At 46.8% G+C, this 19185-nt stretch overlaps 1 protein-coding gene across 4 annotated transcripts in view; it reads left to right on the forward strand.

Moving 5' to 3' along the window:
• The window catches only part of LOC119457802 (paired box protein Pax-1), a 51929-nt gene that overhangs the window by 18259 nt on the left and 14485 nt on the right, over nucleotides 1-19185 (forward strand). For 2 of the 4 annotated variants that reach the window (XM_037719533.2, XM_037719534.2), the window contains exons 3-5: nucleotides 1779-2003; nucleotides 7599-7783; nucleotides 9995-10162. In XM_037719533.2, the coding sequence (XP_037575461.1) occupies nucleotides 1779-2003; nucleotides 7599-7783; nucleotides 9995-10145 (561 nt within the window). In that variant the 3' untranslated portion in view covers nucleotides 10146-10162. Of the gene's footprint in view, nucleotides 1-1778; nucleotides 2004-7598; nucleotides 7784-9994; nucleotides 10163-19185 lie in introns of those variants that run through there. The other 2 variants (XM_049670466.1, XM_049670467.1) reach the window with 2 other exon arrangements.

A 19185-nucleotide genomic window follows, 5' to 3' on the forward strand; every position in this document is an offset into this window, starting at 1 on the left:
GGGAAATGGTTTTTATTTTACTGTTATTATCAGCTCAAGCATTAGGCGCAAAAGCAGTATATATAGCCCTCGCCATTGCCTGGCGATGAAGTCACGGAAATTCGCTATTTTCGTTTCACCAAGGAAAGAAAAATCGTACAAATGTAGGAGAGGAGTCCTATAAGTCGCGTACAGACAGGGTGACCGCTTTTATCCTCCTTATATACAGAGTGTTTCAGCGAACACTTCCAAAATTTTTTAAAGGTTGCCTGTGGCAGATAGCGTGATTCTAGTTCAATGAGCTGGTCTACTCCGAGAGGCGGACATTGCTCGCACAAAAAATTGAAATGCCTAATCGACTAACTAACAAAAATCCCCTAAATATTTTTTGCTAATTACCTTATGGCACATATTGCAGTTTACAAATTCTAGCTGCGGTGTTCGCAAGGCGGATCATCCCACTTGGGACGAATTCTCAGAATGACGCCAGTTTCGAGATATTCATTGCCGAACTTTGCGTAGAAGTGCAGTGGCGTTCCAGTTACTTTCGTGCTTCAATGCATAAAACGACGTTTTGTTAGGAACTCTTGGACTCTATTTCCTTTCGCGCGGACTTTACTCTATTTCACTTTCCCTTATACACTTTCCATCGCGCGTGACAGATATAGCACGGTCAGGGTAGGTATTTTGTAAGGGTTCACTTAATAGACATGTCCATTTCGTCACGATGCTGCTTAAGTGCTGATTGGCTGTGGCGCCACAGCCGAGCCTATCAGAACTTCAACAGCAGACGAAATGGGCATGTCCACTAGGTGGACCCTTACAGAATACCTACCCTGGTGTTTGAAACATAGATAAATAAAAGCATCACGACGAGGTATTTTGTTATATAAGCATGATAACACCCGCGACATCGTGCTCAGCAGCACAACGTTGAGTCACGTGATTGAAATGGGAATTTCTAACACCACGTGACTCAACGGTGTGCTGCTGAGCATGAGGTCGCGGTTTCGACCCCGACCACGGCTGCCGCATTCCGATGGGGGCGGTATGCGGGAACGCTCGTATACACCGCGCACTATGGATGCACGGTAATAATAATAATTGATGGGGTTTTAATGTGCCAAAACCACGATCTGATTATGAGGCACGCCGTAGTGGGGGACTCCGGAAATTTGGACCACCTGGGGTTCTTTAACGTGCACCTAAATCTAAGTACACGGGTGTTTTCGCATTTCGCCCCCATCGAAATGCGGCCGCCGTGGCCGGGATTCGATCCCGCGACCTCGTGCTCAGCAGCCCAACACCATAGCCACTGAGCAACCACGGCGGGTTTATTCAAAGTAGAACATAAAATAGGCTGATGATGATAATGATAGCCTATACCACTATTAATGATGTGTCGTGCTTCGACCATAAGGCTCAGTTTTAGTTATGTTTCAGGAGAACTGTGTACAGTTGCATCTAGTTGACACGATCATTACGGGAGCCGGAAGATAGCACGTATCATCCGCAAATCGTGTTATCCGAACATAATCGCATATAAGAAAAAAGTGCCATATAAGAAAAACCGTATTATCCCGAAGAACGTATTATGCAGAACCGTATCGACGACATTCCACTGCCTGCAAACTTTGGCGAACACTTGCAATCGCAACTACGTATAAACGAAGGGCACGTCAGACCTGGTGTTCCGCTATAACATTGCGTAATACATGCTCGCTTTGTTTCCAAGAACAAACGTATATACCACGACTATACAGTAGTCCGCGAACGAAAACTCGCTCGTCCGTGCGCAGGTGAACCAGCTGGGCGGCGTGTTCGTCAACGGCCGTCCGCTGCCCAACGCGGTGCGGCTGCGCATCGTCGAGCTGGCGCAGCTCGGGGTGCGGCCGTGCGACATATCGCGGCAGCTGCGGGTCTCGCACGGATGCGTCTCCAAGATCCTGGCGAGGTTCCACGAGACCGGCTCCATCCTGCCCGGCGCCATCGGCGGAAGCAAGCCACGCGTCACCACGCCAAAGGTATATATACAGTCAAAACCCGGATATATCGAACCCGGGTATAACGAATTATCGTGTATAACGAACAGCTGCGAATTGAAAATGTTTTGTATACAGTCGAACCCGGATATAACGAATTATCGTGTATAAAGAACAACGGAACATTTTTGTATAAAGTTTATTTATCGAATATATTGATATATCGAACTATCTTTCGATCCCCTTCGAGTTCTATATATATCCGCGGGTTCGAGTGTATACTAGTCACAACAACAGCGCGGGTCGCTGTTTGCAATATAGTGACACGGGTGCTTTTGTTTATCTTTCTCGGGTGACCGTTTTTCACCGGTTAACAAATGTTGTCGCTCAGTGCAGGACGCGCCTGCGTGCATGTAACGCAGGTTCCTCGAATGTTATCGACGGTTCTAAGCGCTCTCTGTTGTCACCGAGCCTTGTGTAATCTGATTGCACGTATGCGCGCGACGCGAATTGTGTAGTACTTTCTGGAAGACACGTACGCGGGCACCAGCGATGACTCTGGAACCTTCGATGACTCACGTATAAAAGGCGGCGCGCTTGATACGCAGATCAGATTCTTCCGACACATGCCTGCAGGTGCTTCCTGCACAGAGGGGGAATATTTGTTAACCGGTGAAAAGCGGTTACCGGAGAAAGATAGACAAGTACACGTGTCAATAGAATGCGAATAGCGAAATTTCCGAATCGAATCGAACGTGAATGTGCGAGAAGAACGATCACCGAATATCGTATCGAATATTGAACATCTTGTCATTTCTATAAGGCAACGCGAAAAAATGAAGTTTGTGCTGGGGGGAGTCTGTTTGGTAAAAAAAAATAATAATAATCAGGTTTATATGCATTGGCACATGCGCATGTCCGAGCAACTTAGAAGCTTGTAAGTGATAACTATACTTTTAATTATCTAGGACGCCATGGCAATGGCAGTAATGAAGCAAGAGAACAGCGTGTTACGAGATGCATGCACTGTACACTGTAAAATAGTTTACACGAGGGTTCAACGTTCTCGAACGAGGGTGCAAGCTTGTCTGTAACTCACACCCTTGCACCCCCCCCCCCCCCCCCACTTTTTTTGTAAACTATTTTACAGTGTACAGTGCAGTGTTCGCCGAACGAAAGAAGCGTGTATGCTACAACACCGCACATTGTTCCAAGCATGGGGAACTGGTCAAACAACAAATCGGAACAAATGCAGGGCCACCCTTGTATACATCGCCAGTGGTTATTCCCGATTCATGCAGCCGACGTAAGCGCCGGAGTACACCAAATTTGACTCTGCCATACCGATAACTCAAATCGCCACTTAGATGCGGAGGCCTGTTAACAGTAGAAGCACAAAATGACAACTGTTGCTGAGCTCCGCAAAGTGGTGTTCAAGCGGAGACCATTAATGAGCATTGCTTCTTGCCTAAACATTAATTCGGTCTTGTGACTTTTGTTGATAGGTCATGCGAATGGGTGCATGGTAGTGGAGCAGCATGTTCGATCATTGACCCGGGGCTTCCGAGTCTGTGTGCGGAGTCAGTGTGATCTTTTGGCTTTCTATGGCGCTCATTATTGGTTCTTAAGATGCGTAGTTCGTGTTAACAAACCATCGAATCTCGAACAAACTTATTGCCTTAGAATGTAATGTCTTCTATACCTTTACGCACCAGCAAAGCAACCGCATTTTACTACTCTCCACCGTAGATTCGATTGCGCTTTCCTCTATATTGTTCAAAGTCCAATGGTTTGGCAAGATTGACTCTGTAATTTACATATCTACTTTAACTTCAATATCCCGTCTAGTCCCCTTAAAACCTAGCAACGACATCGGAGCAAATGGAGAAATGAGCTGTAAGATATTGCGAATTCCGAGAGATGATATACTAGAACGGAATCAACTGCAAACGCCAAGAACAGCGTAAGAACGACAGGTATTACTAGAAGCGACCGACCTTCGCTTCTCAAGGTCACCACCATATTTGTTGACCGGGGACGCTATTCTCGATTCTGCAATTTCTGATTTCTCCGTTGCTGATTATGCACCTTCTGATTGGCTCACGGGCCCGGCAGGGCCTCTATAATTGGCTAGAAACGCGAATATGGCGGCATTCGACGACATGGAGGAATTATTAGACAGTCCCTGGAATGGCACCTCGAATCTCCCGAGTGCTGCAGCAGCGTAGCTCAGAGCGATATTTCGAAAGCGTCAGTTTTGTATTTATTGAGCACCGGTGTAAAATTACCTGCGCTCTCTCGGGCAACAGTTTCCACCACTACATGTGATCACTAAAAGACTCTCGCTTCCACAGGCCGCGATGCGAAGATTATCTGTCTTCATAAATGCTTGCGATGCCGGTGCAGGCCCATGTATAGCGGCAGCGACAAGCGATCGTGCCTCACTCGAAAAACCTCAGAAGAGTGCGACACGGAGTTCTCGCTTTCGTCTTCCTCTGACCTTATGTCACAATCGCTTTTGAGCGTCCCGAACCGCGAAGGCGTTTTAAACGGCGCCCTCTAAACCGTTCCTTTCGCTTCTTTATTTTTAAGCTGTCTGTAGTTAACGGTTCGCCCTTATATATACATATATATGTTTATTTCGTTTATTTATTTTGCCGCTTTCTTTTCTCGAATGCTCATATATAGCTTGCGCGAGCCCGCACAGCCGTCTGCTACACGCTCGGCCGAGCAGACGACGAGAATGCGCGCGCACGCAGCGCCTCACAGCGGCCGGCGCGCGAAAAAGGAAAAAGACAAGGCTCTCCTGTTTCCCGCGCCAGTTCCGCGTACAATAATGAGCTTCTTCTGCCCTGCCGCCACTGCATGCTTATATAGCGAAAAGCTTTAACGTACTACGAGCGCTCTCTCCTGCCTCACCGCCGCCGCCGCCGACGACGACGAGTGTCAACGAGCAGGGCGGCGCGATGTTCCCGCCACTTTCCGCGAACGCCCTCCTCCTCAACGACTCAAGTCAGCCAGCGGTGCATCTCCTTGCAACCCGATCCGGAACGGCGCCTTCGAAGGCTCGCCTAGAAGCGGTTCGAGAGGGAAAGGAAACGCGGATGGGAGAGAGAGAGAGAGAAAGAGAGAGAGACGGGCGTAGGAAAGAACAGCGCCGGAGAGGAGGAAGGCAAGAAAGAAAAAAAAAAAAAAAAAACAGAGATCCACAAAGATGGCCGAAGGAGACGAAGAACGGCGTTCGCGGAAAGACGCCGCCAGGGCCGTGCAAACAAACGGTGCCGCATCAACGGTCTACCGCTTTCGCGGAGTATTTTTTTTTTTTTTCTTTCGTTCCCGGGAAGAGCGGCATGAACGCAGGTGGTGCGGGATATAGCTGCTCTGCACTACCCACTAAAAAGAAAAGATGGACGGATAGATTCACATCGCTATTTATGCGTGTACGTATGCATTGCGGGTCACCCGACTAACGCTCGTTTTCTCCGCCGCTATAACCTCGGCGCGCGAAGAACAGCGGACCCAGTTTGTTCTCGCCCTAACCAGGGGCCGCGGGCAAACGGAGAAAACGAGGTATGGGAGATAACTGCACGTGTGTTTAGCTCGCATCGCGGGAAAGTTCAAGAGAAATTTTAAGCTATGCAAATTCAATGTACATTTTGGAATCTATTCTGAAGCGATGCAGTTAATCGAATGTTCTATACAACTAAATGCGATGCGCGTACTGTTGTGCTTAATTTTCATTATATGCAAAGCGTAATCTCCCGCAACGTTTACATTTAAGTAGTGTACAGGTCACAAATTTGAATGTCACGTTAACGTTTAGGTTTATGCGTTACATCGTTCACAACAATATTTACTGAGTCAAAATGCAAACAGTAGTTCATGTGGATGAACACTGCATGTGAGACCTCGACTGAGTGACGTCATAATGACGTCAATGTAAATAAAACTCCAGGCTTCTACTATACATCTTGTGTAGTGGCGCATAACCATGCTAAGGCGTTGGCCAAGAATGCGCATATATACCAGGCGGCCCAAGAATGGAGTAGGTTAAAGAAATTTAGGTAAACCAAGGAAGCTGTTGATTAACACACACACACACACACACACACACACACACACACACACACACACACACACACACACACACACACACACACACACACACACACACACACGCACGCACGCACGAACGAACCAGCACTACGCTGTTTGTTGCCTTTAAAGCGGGCTTCTCCGTACTATGTGTATTGCTGTGGCGAAGCCACCTTTGACGAACGATTTCTTTAGCGTGCTACGCATGCGCGCACTGAGCTTTTCAAACGCATCGACGGCGGAGCATGCTGAACATTTATATTTTTTACCCGCCGGGGTGGCTTAGTCAGCTAAGGCGTTGCGCTGCAGAGCCCGAGGTCGCGGGATCGAATCCCGGCCCCGGCGGCCGCATTTCGATGGAGGCGAAATGCAAAAACGCCCGTGTGCTTGCGTTGTAGTGCACGTTAAAGAACCCCAGGTGGTCGAAATTATTCCGGAGCCCTCCACTACGGCGTGCCTCATAATCAGAACTGGTTTTGGCACGTAAAACCCCAGAAAGAAGAACATTTATATTTCGTTTCATTCATTTATTTTTGTGGAAGCTTCAAGCTATCTCAGCAAAAAAATTTTACAAGCGTGATTCTCGTGATTTTATTTCTCGAAGCGAAGTCGCCGCCGGAGTGAAGGAATGCCGCTGGTGGTGATTAGTATAACTACAATGCTGATGACGGGGATACGAACGCCCCCTTTCTAAGCGTGGCGGCGGAACATTCTGGTGGCACAATCTAATTCCGAGCGTTTTAATTAAGTGTTACTCGATTGTGAGAAAAAGCGAGGAGAGATCGGTAGGGTATAGGAAGCATTGTCTCTGGCCTAACTCTGCGCAGCCGAAAGAAGAAAAAAAAACTAAGATAATGTATATAACAATGATAGAGTACGGTGCACGTGTGTAGGATAGTTGTATCCTTACTATATCCTCTTGAGACCAAAACACAACTATGGAACATAATCGCTCTTCAAGGTGTTTTTTTTTTATTGTCTACCGTTATGTAACGAACTCGAAAAACAATTTTTAATATTTATATGCCACGGTTAGATGCCAATAACCTGCGTATCCACATACGTCTCCGCGTCTCCATCTCCTTGTGTTTGCTATGGCAAAAACTGCATTTCATTGCTTAAACGTAGACGTGATAATTGAACTATACGTGTATTGTACATTGCCACGTTGCTGCCGCGTCTGGTGTTTTCACGCAATCTCAGTGATTTCGAAACACACCTCCTAGGCTACTTTCGGCCGTCTGGGAGGACACAGAGGTCTAGATCAATTGAGTGTCAAATTTCTCGAAAGCGGATGAAAAAGAATACGAGTAAACCACTTCTTTACAGTTACACATGCAGCGTACTTCCTACCCAGAATGGATATTTTGCGCGATCACTTCCGAGTGAATTTCGAAAAAAAAAAAGTTGAAGGCAATTTGGCAATGTATTGTATACAAGCGGGTGTTCGGAGGGTTATAGGACATATCACGAGGTGTCGGCCACAACAATTAAGGCGAGGCGCTGTTAATACCGCGTCGATGTTCTTTCGCACATGCACAGGTGGTGGCGTGCATCCGGGAACTGAAGCGACGTGACCCCGGCATCTTTGCGTGGGAGATCCGAGACCGACTACTGTCCGAGGGCGTGTGCGACAAGGGAAACGTGCCGTCGGTGAGCAGCATCAGCCGCATACTGCGCAACAAGGTCACGCACGGGGTCACGGCCGCAGCCACGGCCACAGCCAGGTACGGAGGAGACCGCGGCACAGGCTGGTGCGCCGCTATCTACTCGCCACGCAGGCAAGGGTCGCTGAATCCAACAGTTGATCTTTTGTTTAGTTTGCTATAAATGATTTACATACGCCTATGGCTTTTGACACGAGACGGAAGAAATTGTAAACAACAAGGTCGGATCTCAACATAGCGTATGTGATCAGTCGGTTAGCCAGTTATGACTCTTCAATCAATCAATCAATCAATCAATCAATCAATATATATATCTATCTATCTATAGGTATGCTATCTATCTATCTATCTATCTATCTATCTATCTATCTATCTATCTATCTATCTATCTATCTATCTATCTATCTTGCTTGAAATGCTTATAAGATAGCCATTATAAAGCTTGTACTGCGAGCATGATAAGCGTGCTCAAATGATGACGGTGAAGACAGATTCAACGTTATTCAACAAGTTTATTATCGCAATACATGGTACCCAAATCGCACATGCCGGCGCCCTATCGCTGAGAGTAATGTAAACCAATCTCGAAGGCCATATGCTTTGCCGTATACTGCAGGCGCTGAAAGTGACTGGTGACGTCACGGCCGTTTTTTCTCAGCACATCAACCACACGGCTTCGCAGCTTTCTTGACCCACCTTAATAGCGCTGTCGGAGCATTCTGACACTACGAGTCGTACACATTCTAGAGACCTGTGTTTTCCCCTTCGCATCATAAATAAAAAATAATAAAACAGAAGATTCGCAGGAGGATTGCATTCTATGGTCTGGAGCGTTTAATTTGACACTCGGTACAGTTACTTAAAATGCGAATTCGCCTTCGTCCGCACCCTTTTTGTTGTTTACAATCCCTCTTATAGTGCTCACATTACCCGAACGATTAGTGCATTCCAATCTCGAAGGCCACGCTTTGCCGTACTGCAGATTCTGGAAGCGATCAAGGTAACGTCATAGTCGCCATGTTTCGGACAACACTCATTGCGAGGAGTTGCGCAAGAAGGCAACTTGGCATTTTTGTTTTCTTGAAAAACCAGAAAGTAACAGTGTCGAATGTTATGTTGAACGCTACAGACCATAAACTTCAACCTTGTTGCGAAACTTGAGCCATAGCTCATAGCAGCGGTAAGCGCAAACTCTTCTTTTTTTATTATAGTGATTTGTGATGTGGAGAAAAAAACGTACATCCCTGCTTGCCATTAGAATCGATAAATATCGTGTTTTGAAACAGAATAAGAGAGAAGTTCACAGGGAGATGGAGGCTTGAAGTGGATACAGTGGTTGAACAAGGAAAGTTGGTGGAGCCAACGTTTCGACAAGGGGACTTTGTCAGGGCAGCATCTGCTTCTCGACGCTGCTTCTTGGAACAATCGACAGAAGCATATCTACCTAATCCTTCGCTATTGCAACACACCACCACCACAATTTTTCTTCTCTCCCCCCCCCCCCCCCCCCCCCCGGCCGCTTTTTTCTTCTATTTTTTAACAATTGTACTTCTCTCACCCTACTCTGCGCACCAGCTTATTCTCCTCCCTTAGTCAGCTGAGAATCAGCTGCGAGTCCGTAAAAGCTGCTAAGGACAGCGGTTGCTGTCCTGACAAGGACAAGTTCCCTTGTCGTAACGTTAGCTCCAGCGACATTCCCTGTTCCACCAGAGTTAACCGTATTTTAAAACAAGGTACACTCTAAAAACAGTTTACACCATTTGGGCTTTTCCTTCTCCCCAAACAATAATCATGATCTATCTGGCTTGCGTTTCCTTTCTTGAAAGCTCTGCGATCGCTATACTTTCCTGTCACGAATGCTATACATACGTCACGCCGGGGTACGCATTCATCGCTGAAATCTGCAGGGCGTCTTCTTGGCGTAATGCGCAAGCTATCGCTTAGAGATACAGTCGAACCCGGGTATATCGAATCTGAAGGGGATCGCAAAATATGTTCGATATATAGGTAATTCGATATATGAAATAAACATTCTATACAAAAATTTTCAAGGGGATTTTACTGCTGTTCGTTATACACAACAATTCGTTATATGTGGATTCGATATATCCGGCTTCGACCGTATATCAACCGAAGGTTGGTTCTTCGGAACATGTTTAAAGACAAGATACGCCCTAAAGAGTGTGAACATTTTTTTTTTTTCGAGTGTAGGCTTCGTGAGAACGGTGGTATCTTAGCGTTCCTCATTCTCTCCCCTCCCTCTGTGCGCAGTCTCCAGGCAGCCCAGCTGAGCCGCTGGGCCCCCCCTCACCACCCACCCCCGCCTCCTCTTCTGGGCGCCTACCCGCACCCTCACAGCTACTACCTGCACGGCTACTACCTGCAAGGAGCTGCAGCCGCAGCCGCAGCCCAGCCTCTCTGACAAGCCGTCTCTTCTCGTCATCTCACCCAGTCGCGTAGCTTCTAAATGTTGGTCGCGACTCGCGAGGCTGCATGCAACGCAAGGCTTTGCGCCAAGACTCTTGCAAGATGCGACTATAGGCTCCAAACAGCCCCTGACAGCGCTCCAACGTTGCGTCGCTTCCTAAGCCTAATACCTCGTCGAGGGTACGTGTCAACGACAGCGCGGAGCTATGTGTGCTTTGCGAGAAAACACCCATCTGCAAGGCGGATCGGCCGTAAACCGATTATAGTACCCAGTGTGACTTCCTTTGCTGGTCACCGATACCATGGTTCACCACGAATACACGGACTCTGGCAATCACACCACCAGCCGACAACGGGCGCACATCCGGAGCGAGACGCCAAGCTTTTTCACCGGAACAGTGGCCAAACATCGGAGGTTGCTATGGTGACGCGACGTGTGTCCCGCATACATCGGATGAAGTCCGTGCATGGTAGTGAAAAGGGCTGCGAACGCGATCTCATCTCATATCACAAGCTTCACTTAGCTTTGCATGTAAATTTTTTGCCGGAACTTCGTGAATGGTTCCGAGCTAGAAGGGCTTATCATTTTATTTCTGCCCGCGCGGAATGCGACGGTAGCGCCGCCGCCCCTTTCGTGACGTCACGCTCTGTAATTCGTCTATTCATAGTTTATTTAAGACGAGGGCACGGACTAGAGGATGTCGCCTCTGTCGATCGACTGTATAGAGAACCATATATATATAAGGTATACTATTCTGGGCACTACAAAGTACACCGTGTTGTCGAATTCGGCCATGTTGGCGCTTTGAGCCAATCAGAGACGACGTGGCTGCCCCGTGAGCCAATCAGAGAGCACAAGGTGGCGAATGTGACAGCGTTTAGAATACCAGCCATGATATCTGCCTTTGAGAAGCGCCTGATCGCAGACGAGGGAGTTGCGCAATACCCCGCATCAAATTTAAAGCTGGCCCAATTATTCTACGGGCTCAAATTTGCGCACATACATTACTGCGTGTATTAATGCGCGGGATATTTTATGACGTCACCAGCGTAATATGCACGCGCGTGTCGTCCGCGTTTTGCAAACGAGACTGTGAAGCCAGTGAATGGTGATTTGCATCGCAGGACATGAGAGCCCCCGCTGAACGACAGAGACTCAAGGCGCGAAGCGATGACAACAGTCAACGTTGTTACAACGAACGTCGTGTCTGTGTGTGCGTGTGTGCTTGTGCGTGTGTGTTTGTTATAACACCGACGGATCTCCTCGTGCTCCAGCAGGGGAACTGCATGGACATCTGAACACGACACGGTGAACAATTATAATGTACAATCAAGCCTCTTATTATACGTATATGCTATATGGTGTACATAGCTCACGATCTGTTTATGCGAGCTCGTGGCCGACGGTATACACCGCAAGCGCCGTTTTCTGGCAACCAGTGGCATTATATGGTAGTTCGTACAGCCGCCTTCACAATCCGAACGACGAAGATACTTTTTAGCAGCCTAACTTTAAGAAACGTGGGATGTAAGGGGCAAATATCGAATTGCTTGGAAAGAAAAGACGCATTAATTAAGCTAGCACGATTCAACGCTCTAAAAACAATACACCCGTAAGGGTGTTGCCTTGTCTCATAGGTAACACCCGTGCCTTTAGGGCTATAAAAATTTATTGCACATGAAAACGAGCGTTAGCTACACGTGGGATGAGAACATAGACCGCTGAAAACTGCGTACTAATTCTGACCACCTTGGGCGCATAGAAATATCTGGAAAGAGAATTCGACAGCGACAATGCACTTTTTCCTGTCACAGCTGTCATATTTTTTAGTTGCCACAAAAGGTCGGCAGAGATGTAAACTTTTTTTGGCCCTCACCAACAATTATATTTCTGAAGTTGCGACATGGCGTACTCCTTTCGCGGTCCATATAGCGTAACGGCAAGCTATCGAATATTGGTATACCACCAATTTCACCGAATGCCATTTCGTTGAATGTCGTTTCGTCGAAAGAGCTTCGTCGAAGACACATTTCATCAAATTGTGGGTGCCTTTAAAGTTTTGTAACATTTAACTAATTTTCGATAAAGGAATTATCGATTGTTCCCATTACATATTATTTAATACTCTCAATACAGTGTTATAAAAACTGTGACAGCGCATGAAATATAGATATATTTGGTGCACTAACCTCGATTAAAATTATCCGAGGATATCGCCCATAAATAGACACACTACGATGCTGCTTGGTGCCAAAGAGAAATGTCGCCGGCGGAAAAATGTTTAATATCACCACGAGTTTATCCGTATTGTGCAAAAACGCATCTCATTACGATTATACTTTCTTTGCTTCAGCTTGGTCTGAGTATGGGTTTTTTTAGAAATGACGGCGATGCACACCTGATTCACGATTCTGATCAAAGGGCGTCATCGCGCCCTTGCAGGTCACAGCTATATAGCTTGACCATGCGTGTATACAATATGTTGCGAACGTGCGAATGTAGCGGTTGAAGTGGCATTGCTATCGCAATAAAGAAACGTGTACTTCACTGCGGAAGCGTTCGTGATACCTCTTCCTTAAGCAGTGACATTCTCTACCGAGTTTTGTCATATAAGTAAAGAGACACTCAAAAAGAACACCGAACCTGCTTAACAGATACAGGTATTCATTCAGGACTCCATTTTCATCTATTTGGCCAGAAAGGGTTAATTACAAGCACAGAAATTTAAGGTCAAACATTTTTTCTGTTCTAATCTGGCACCGCAACTGCGGCGCCAACGTGACGTCACAATTTTCAATTGACTTTCGTTTTTCTTTCCCAGGCAGTTTTTGTGGAGACAAAAATTTTTTAAACTTGCTATAGTTAGAGTCTCTGGATCGCTTAAAATACGGTGCAATCTTCTTGCTTGTTGAGTGTTTTTGAATGACGAAAGCGCAACGACGTTTTCAAATGTGCCAAGTTCTTGGCGACGCCGTTGTGGCGTAATGGAAACAAACACAAACAACGGAGGACCGGACAGCACGGTATTCTGTTATTTGTGTTTGTATTAATTGCGCTACAGTGGCTTCACCAAGACGAGAGCGGATGTGCCCCGCATCGGCTCCGTCTCGTTTTTGAATGATTCTGCAGGCAATTTTGGCAGGACCACGGTTTCAAGCACATCATTGGATTCGTGAAGTTAACGCGAATCGGTGGATACCTTTGGACAAGGTGGGCCAGCTTTTTTCGGACTTTTATCGCCTGCTTGTGTGCATCGAACGTGGGAGCTCCGCTAGGCCTAACGCCACGTAGGCCTAGCGAGCCCGCCAAGTTGGCATGGCTGATACACGTATGGACGACGACGTCTCCTCGGAGACGGAAGACGGCGAGGAAGGAATGGGTTGGCAGGTGGTCACCAACCGAAGATCGCGATCTGCGGGAAAGACCTGGGGAGCTGGTGGAACCGCCCATTTGACCCAAGAGGTGCAAGGAAAGGAGATCGCCAGCAAAGGTGCCGATGGGGCCGAAAAGCTCAAGCGCCGGATTGTGAAGGCGTCAAGGATGCCGCAACTGCCAGAGGAGCACAGGAAAATTATCGTTAGGCCTCGGGGAGGCCTCAACCTGAACAAGGTCAGCACTACAGCTATTGGAGAAGCGATCGTCGAGGCGGCCGGACTTACAGAAGACCAAGCGAAGGGAGACATCGTCTGCCCCAACTTCACACAGAACATCGTGGTGGTTAGTACACCGGACTTCGATCATGCCGAAAGGTATGTGCGACTCAAGTCTATTACTCTCATGAAGGCGGAATATGAAGTCAGCGCTTATGAAACGGCCCCCCACTCTACGTGCAAGGGGGTTATTAGAAGAGTGAACCTCAACGACAGTCAGAGTGTTATCACGAAAAAGATCGTGCATGAATACAACCCAACGGCGTTGGCAGCACAGCGTATCAAAGCTACGGGCTCGGTTATTGTGCTCTTCGACGGATTTAAGGTGCCCAATTTCATCAAGTATGGGTCAACCCTAGTGAAGTGCTTTCTGTACAGGAAACAATTTGACGTATGTTACGCATGTGGAAGAATTGGACACAGATCAGACGTTTGTCCCACACCTGATGTAGTGCAGTGCAGGGGATGCGGTGTGCAAAACCCAGGGGAGGATCATATATGCTCTCCCAAATGCAAGTTCTGCGGTGAAGATCACCCCACAGGTGACAAAGCTTGCAAGCAGCGGTATCAAATACCGTATGTAGTGCGAGTAAGGAGAAGAGAACGCTTGAAAGAGGACACCGAGATGGAATCGGCTCAACCGACAAAGGAGACCCCTCCGGGCGCTGGGAGGCGCTCACGCTCAAGGAGTGGTTCAAGATTAAGACAGCGCTCACGCTCAAGAAGTAGTTCAAGATCAAGGCAGCGTTCAACATCGAGGGGAAGAAACCGTTCGAGGTCTCGGGAGGCGCAGGTGCGCTTCGAGGAGCAGGAGCTGAAGATCAACAAGAAAAAGGAGCCAGGAGCTACCTGGGCAGATAAAGTCAAAGGTACTGTGAAAGCCACAGGTAATGTGGCAATTGCCTCGCAGATACAAAGCAATGATACCAAAGTAGAACAGCTCATCAGAGAGGTTATATCACTAAAGAAAGCAAATGAAGAACTTAAGAAGCAGATTCAGGAAATGAACAAAGGGTTAAGGGCAGAAAGCGGTAATGTGGCAGTAGCTAAGCCGGTGAGTAGAAGTAACAGCCAGGAGGAAGAAGGCACACCGGCGCCAAAAAGAGAGCCGTAGTCCCAGAGGTGGAATCGATGTGCTCGGTTCTGGAGGAGATTAAGAATACAATTAAGGACCTAAAGGACACGGTAGACAGCGTTAACCTTAAGGTGGACAAAATATGGAAGTGGAAGTTAACAGCCGAGAAACGGCTGAAAAAATTAGAGGCCCAAGGAGATGATGAGGAATATATGCCCTCGGAAGCAGAAAGCGTTAGAACACTTCCAGGAGCGGTGGGTAGCACAGTCAAGAGAACAGTGACAGGGGGTAGCAAGTCGGGGGGTAACGGCAATAATAATGGATAGCAGAAAAAGACTTAGTGTGTGGCAGTGGAATTGCAGAGGATTTCACCAAAAAAGAGCGTCATTAGCACAGATAATCAAAACAGTTGAAAATAGGCCAAAATTAATAATGCTGCAGGAAACTCTAGCGGAGGAGATCGGGCTGTCTGGCTTTAACTCGATCTGCAAAGGCAAAGACCCGGGCAGGGGAATCGCCACCCTAATTGACAAGAAAATTCCTTACATCGAGCATGATTTAAAATTAGGGGCGAACAAAATTGAATATATATTTATAGAAATGATCCTAAAAAGGCACAAAGGTAAAGCGCAAAGCTTGTTCTGCCTCAACATATATAGCAGTCCCAGAGAGATGAGACAGAGCTTCAAAGCAATATTTAATAAGGCCATGGGGGTAGCCAAAAATGCGCCCCTCATAATAGGCGGGGACTTCAACGCCCCACACCAATCTTGGGGTTATCACTGGAGTACAAAGAAAGGGGAAGGAATCTGGCATCTTGCCACGGATTTAGGCCTCTCTCTTATCACAGACCCAGCCTTTCCTACTAGGTGTGGCACTTCCACGTGTAGGGACACTACCCCGGACTTAACCTTCACTTCTAACTTACCCAGGGCATACTGGATCAACTCTGGGACGGATCTGGGGAGCGACCATTACATACTACACATAATGGTGGAAACGACGGGGGTGGAGGTAAAGCATTTCACTTATATAGACTGGGATCAATTTAGAAAAATCAGGAAGGACAGAGCGGAAAGAGAAGGAATGGGGCAAATCACGCCACCAGAGTGGGTAGCTCAGCTTAGGGAGGACTTGAATGCAGCAACTAAGGCTATACAAACTGAGGAAGAGGTCACACAAATGGACAGTAGATTGGCGCATTTGATCGAAGCTAAGCAATCGATTTTACAAAGATGGAAATCACACCGCTTGAACAGAAGACTTAGGAAGCGAATTGCTCAGCTCAATAGGGATATCGAGGAGCACGCCCGATATTTGCAGAAACAACAGTGGAATGAGGTGTGTAACTCTATAGATGGAAGGATAAAACGTGGAGGCAATTGGAATCTCCTCAGGCATCTGCTCAATGAAAAAGGCACTAAATCGAATAGACGTACGGCAGTGGCGAAGCTGGTACACCAGGAAAGTCAGACTGCAAGCACAGAGAGCATACTGCAGCGATTGGCAGCTAAATACTTGCCTCTCAGGACAGCGGATCAGGAAGTAAGTTACCCCGATTACTTAGGGGCAGAATGCAACTTTATGGATCAGGAATTCAACGAAAGTGAGGTACGCACGGCATTGTATGATTTAAATAGTAGGTCAGCATCGGGCCCGGATGGCATCTCTAACAGATTGCTAAAGAATTTGGACGACGACTCCATAAAATATCTGACCACATACATTAATGAATTATGGAAGAATGGGGTCTATCCAGAAGAATGGAGGACGGCCTGTACTATCTTAATACCAAAGCCGGGCAAACAACTCAACTTGGATAACCTCAGGCCAATTTCGTTAACATCATGTCTAGGAAAGACAATGGAGCACGTCATATTGAACAGGTTAACGAAATATGTGGAGGACAATGACATCCTACCGTATAATCTGATTGGTTTCAGACCGGGCTTGTCCACACAAGATGCCATGTTGTTAATCAAACATAAATTGCTTTTAGCCAGTCCAAAGCACACTAGAGCTCTCTTGGGGTTGGATGTCGAAAAAGCTTTTGACAAAATTAAGCATAGAGCAATACTTGAGGTCATTTCTGAACTGGGATTAGGCAGAAAACTATATGAAGTGGTTAAAGCCTTTCTTGGCCATCGCTCAGCACACCTTAGATTCGGGGACATTAAATCAAAGAAGATAGATCTCGGTGACAGAGGTACGCCACAAGGGTCGGTCTTGTCACCTATGCTTTTCAACCTGGCGATGTCAAAAGTGGCAAAGGGATTGAAAGGGATAGAGGGCATTAACTTTACCATTTATGCAGACGATGTGACAATATGGAACGCTGAAGGAAGTATAGGACAGGCGGAAAGCAGACTTCAGGAGAGCATTTATGAGGTAGAGTCCATTTTAGAAGACATGGGACTGAAATGCTCTGCTGAGAAGTCTGAACTCCTAGTACTCAGTAACAGGAAAAGGGGTAGAAAACCGAGGGGATATGTTCCCGAGGAAGAACCCAGGTTAGTACTAACCACGAAGGCAGGCAAAACTATTAAGCAAGTCGAATCCATTAGAGTCTTAATTAGGCTTATTCCTGGAGGCAAACGGGGCAAACGGAAAAACAATACAAAACATCACAAGCAAGACTGAGGAGGTAATAAGACTGCTAAGGAGAATCACTAACAGACACAGAGGGTTGGGAGAGGAGAGCGCCATGAGGCTGGTCCATGCTTTCGCCTTGTGTCACTTCTCATATGTAGCAGGAATGCTTAGATGGACACAGACAGAACTAAAGAAGTTGAACAGATTAATTAAAAGGCTTGTCAAAACAACAGTGGGATTGCCGGTTAGCACACCGGATGATAAATTAATGAAACTAGGGCTCCACAACACAATAGCCGAAATAATTGAAGCTCAGCAAATTGCCCACAGAGAGAGGCTTTCCGAAACAAGGTCAGGTAGAGCAATACTCGAAGAGCTAAAGTGGTACCCAAGCGAATCAGAAAATTCGGAAGACACAGTAGAACTAAAATATAGCGTAAGAGAGATCATCAAGACGACTCCTTTTCCCAGAAATATGCACCCGGTGCACAACCTGGAAAGAAGAAAGGCAAGGGCCAAAGCTCTCCTGCAGGAGATATAACAGGACAGAGAACATGCGGCTTTTGTAGATGCTGCATGGGTCAGAGGAAAGAAAGCCTTTACGGCAGTAGTAGTAGATGCAGATGGACTCACTCGGGATGCTATTACAATCATGACTAAAGAAGCGACAGTGGCAGAACAAGTAGCGATAGCATTGGCTTTAAGGAATAATAAGTGGACGCGAATTTACAGTGACTCTAAGATGGCTATTAGACATTTTACCAAAGGCTTTGTAACCAAAAGGGCTGCCCAGCTGATCGGTGACATGGACAGCCAAGGGATAGAAATCCGCTGGTTTCCTGCACACATGGGGTCTGTCGATCCATCTCGGAGGAATTTGAACGAGGTGGCTAACGCAGCTGCACGAGGACTTACTATCCGTGCACTACGCGACCAGGACCCCAATAATATGCTGGAGGAGAACAGGGACCGATTACTTACATATAATGAAGTCACGAAGCATTATTACATGAACAGAAGGGAATTCCCAGTGCCACATGCTAAGCTCAATAGAGCTCAAGCGGTGACTCTGAGATTGTTACAGACAAGAACTTACCCTAGTCCAAACTTTATTAACAAGCTATATCCAGAAAGAGAGGTACCAATCAATTGCGAGAAGTGTAATGGCATCATTACTCTGGATCATATGCTTTGGCAATGTCCTGTGGCTTTCACAGACTGCGACAAGGAAAGAGACTGGTGGCGGCGAGTGCTTCACAGTGGAGTGCTTTTAGATCAAGTACAGGCCGTCCAGAAGGCCCACGACACGGCGGTAAGGTTAAACCTTACTGTCCCGACGTGGGAGCCGCCTGCGTCATCCTAAGGGTTGATCTTCAGGACCCGAATAAAGTTTATCATACCATACCATACCAAGTATCAGCCAACTTGGCCAAGAACGAGTTATTTTTTGTCAAGTTCTATACAGCGAATTCTCGCTTGATTCGCGTACGTGTATACGACTGAGTCACATACATTGACGCTATACGTACCTGTGTTGTTGTTGATGAAGATGATTGTGATGATGATGATGATTTTCATTAAGGGGAATAGGCCAACGATCAGGCGGCAGGAGGTAGCATAAAAGAAATAATTACTTTAACGGGAGAAACGAAATATACAAGGAAAGACCTGAAAAACAAGAATAGTAGGCGAGTGAAGCAGCCACACTAAATAAAAC

Source organism: Dermacentor silvarum, chromosome 7 (genome assembly GCF_013339745.2).
Source record: "Dermacentor silvarum isolate Dsil-2018 chromosome 7, BIME_Dsil_1.4, whole genome shotgun sequence".
Taxonomy (NCBI): domain Eukaryota; kingdom Metazoa; phylum Arthropoda; class Arachnida; order Ixodida; family Ixodidae; genus Dermacentor; species Dermacentor silvarum.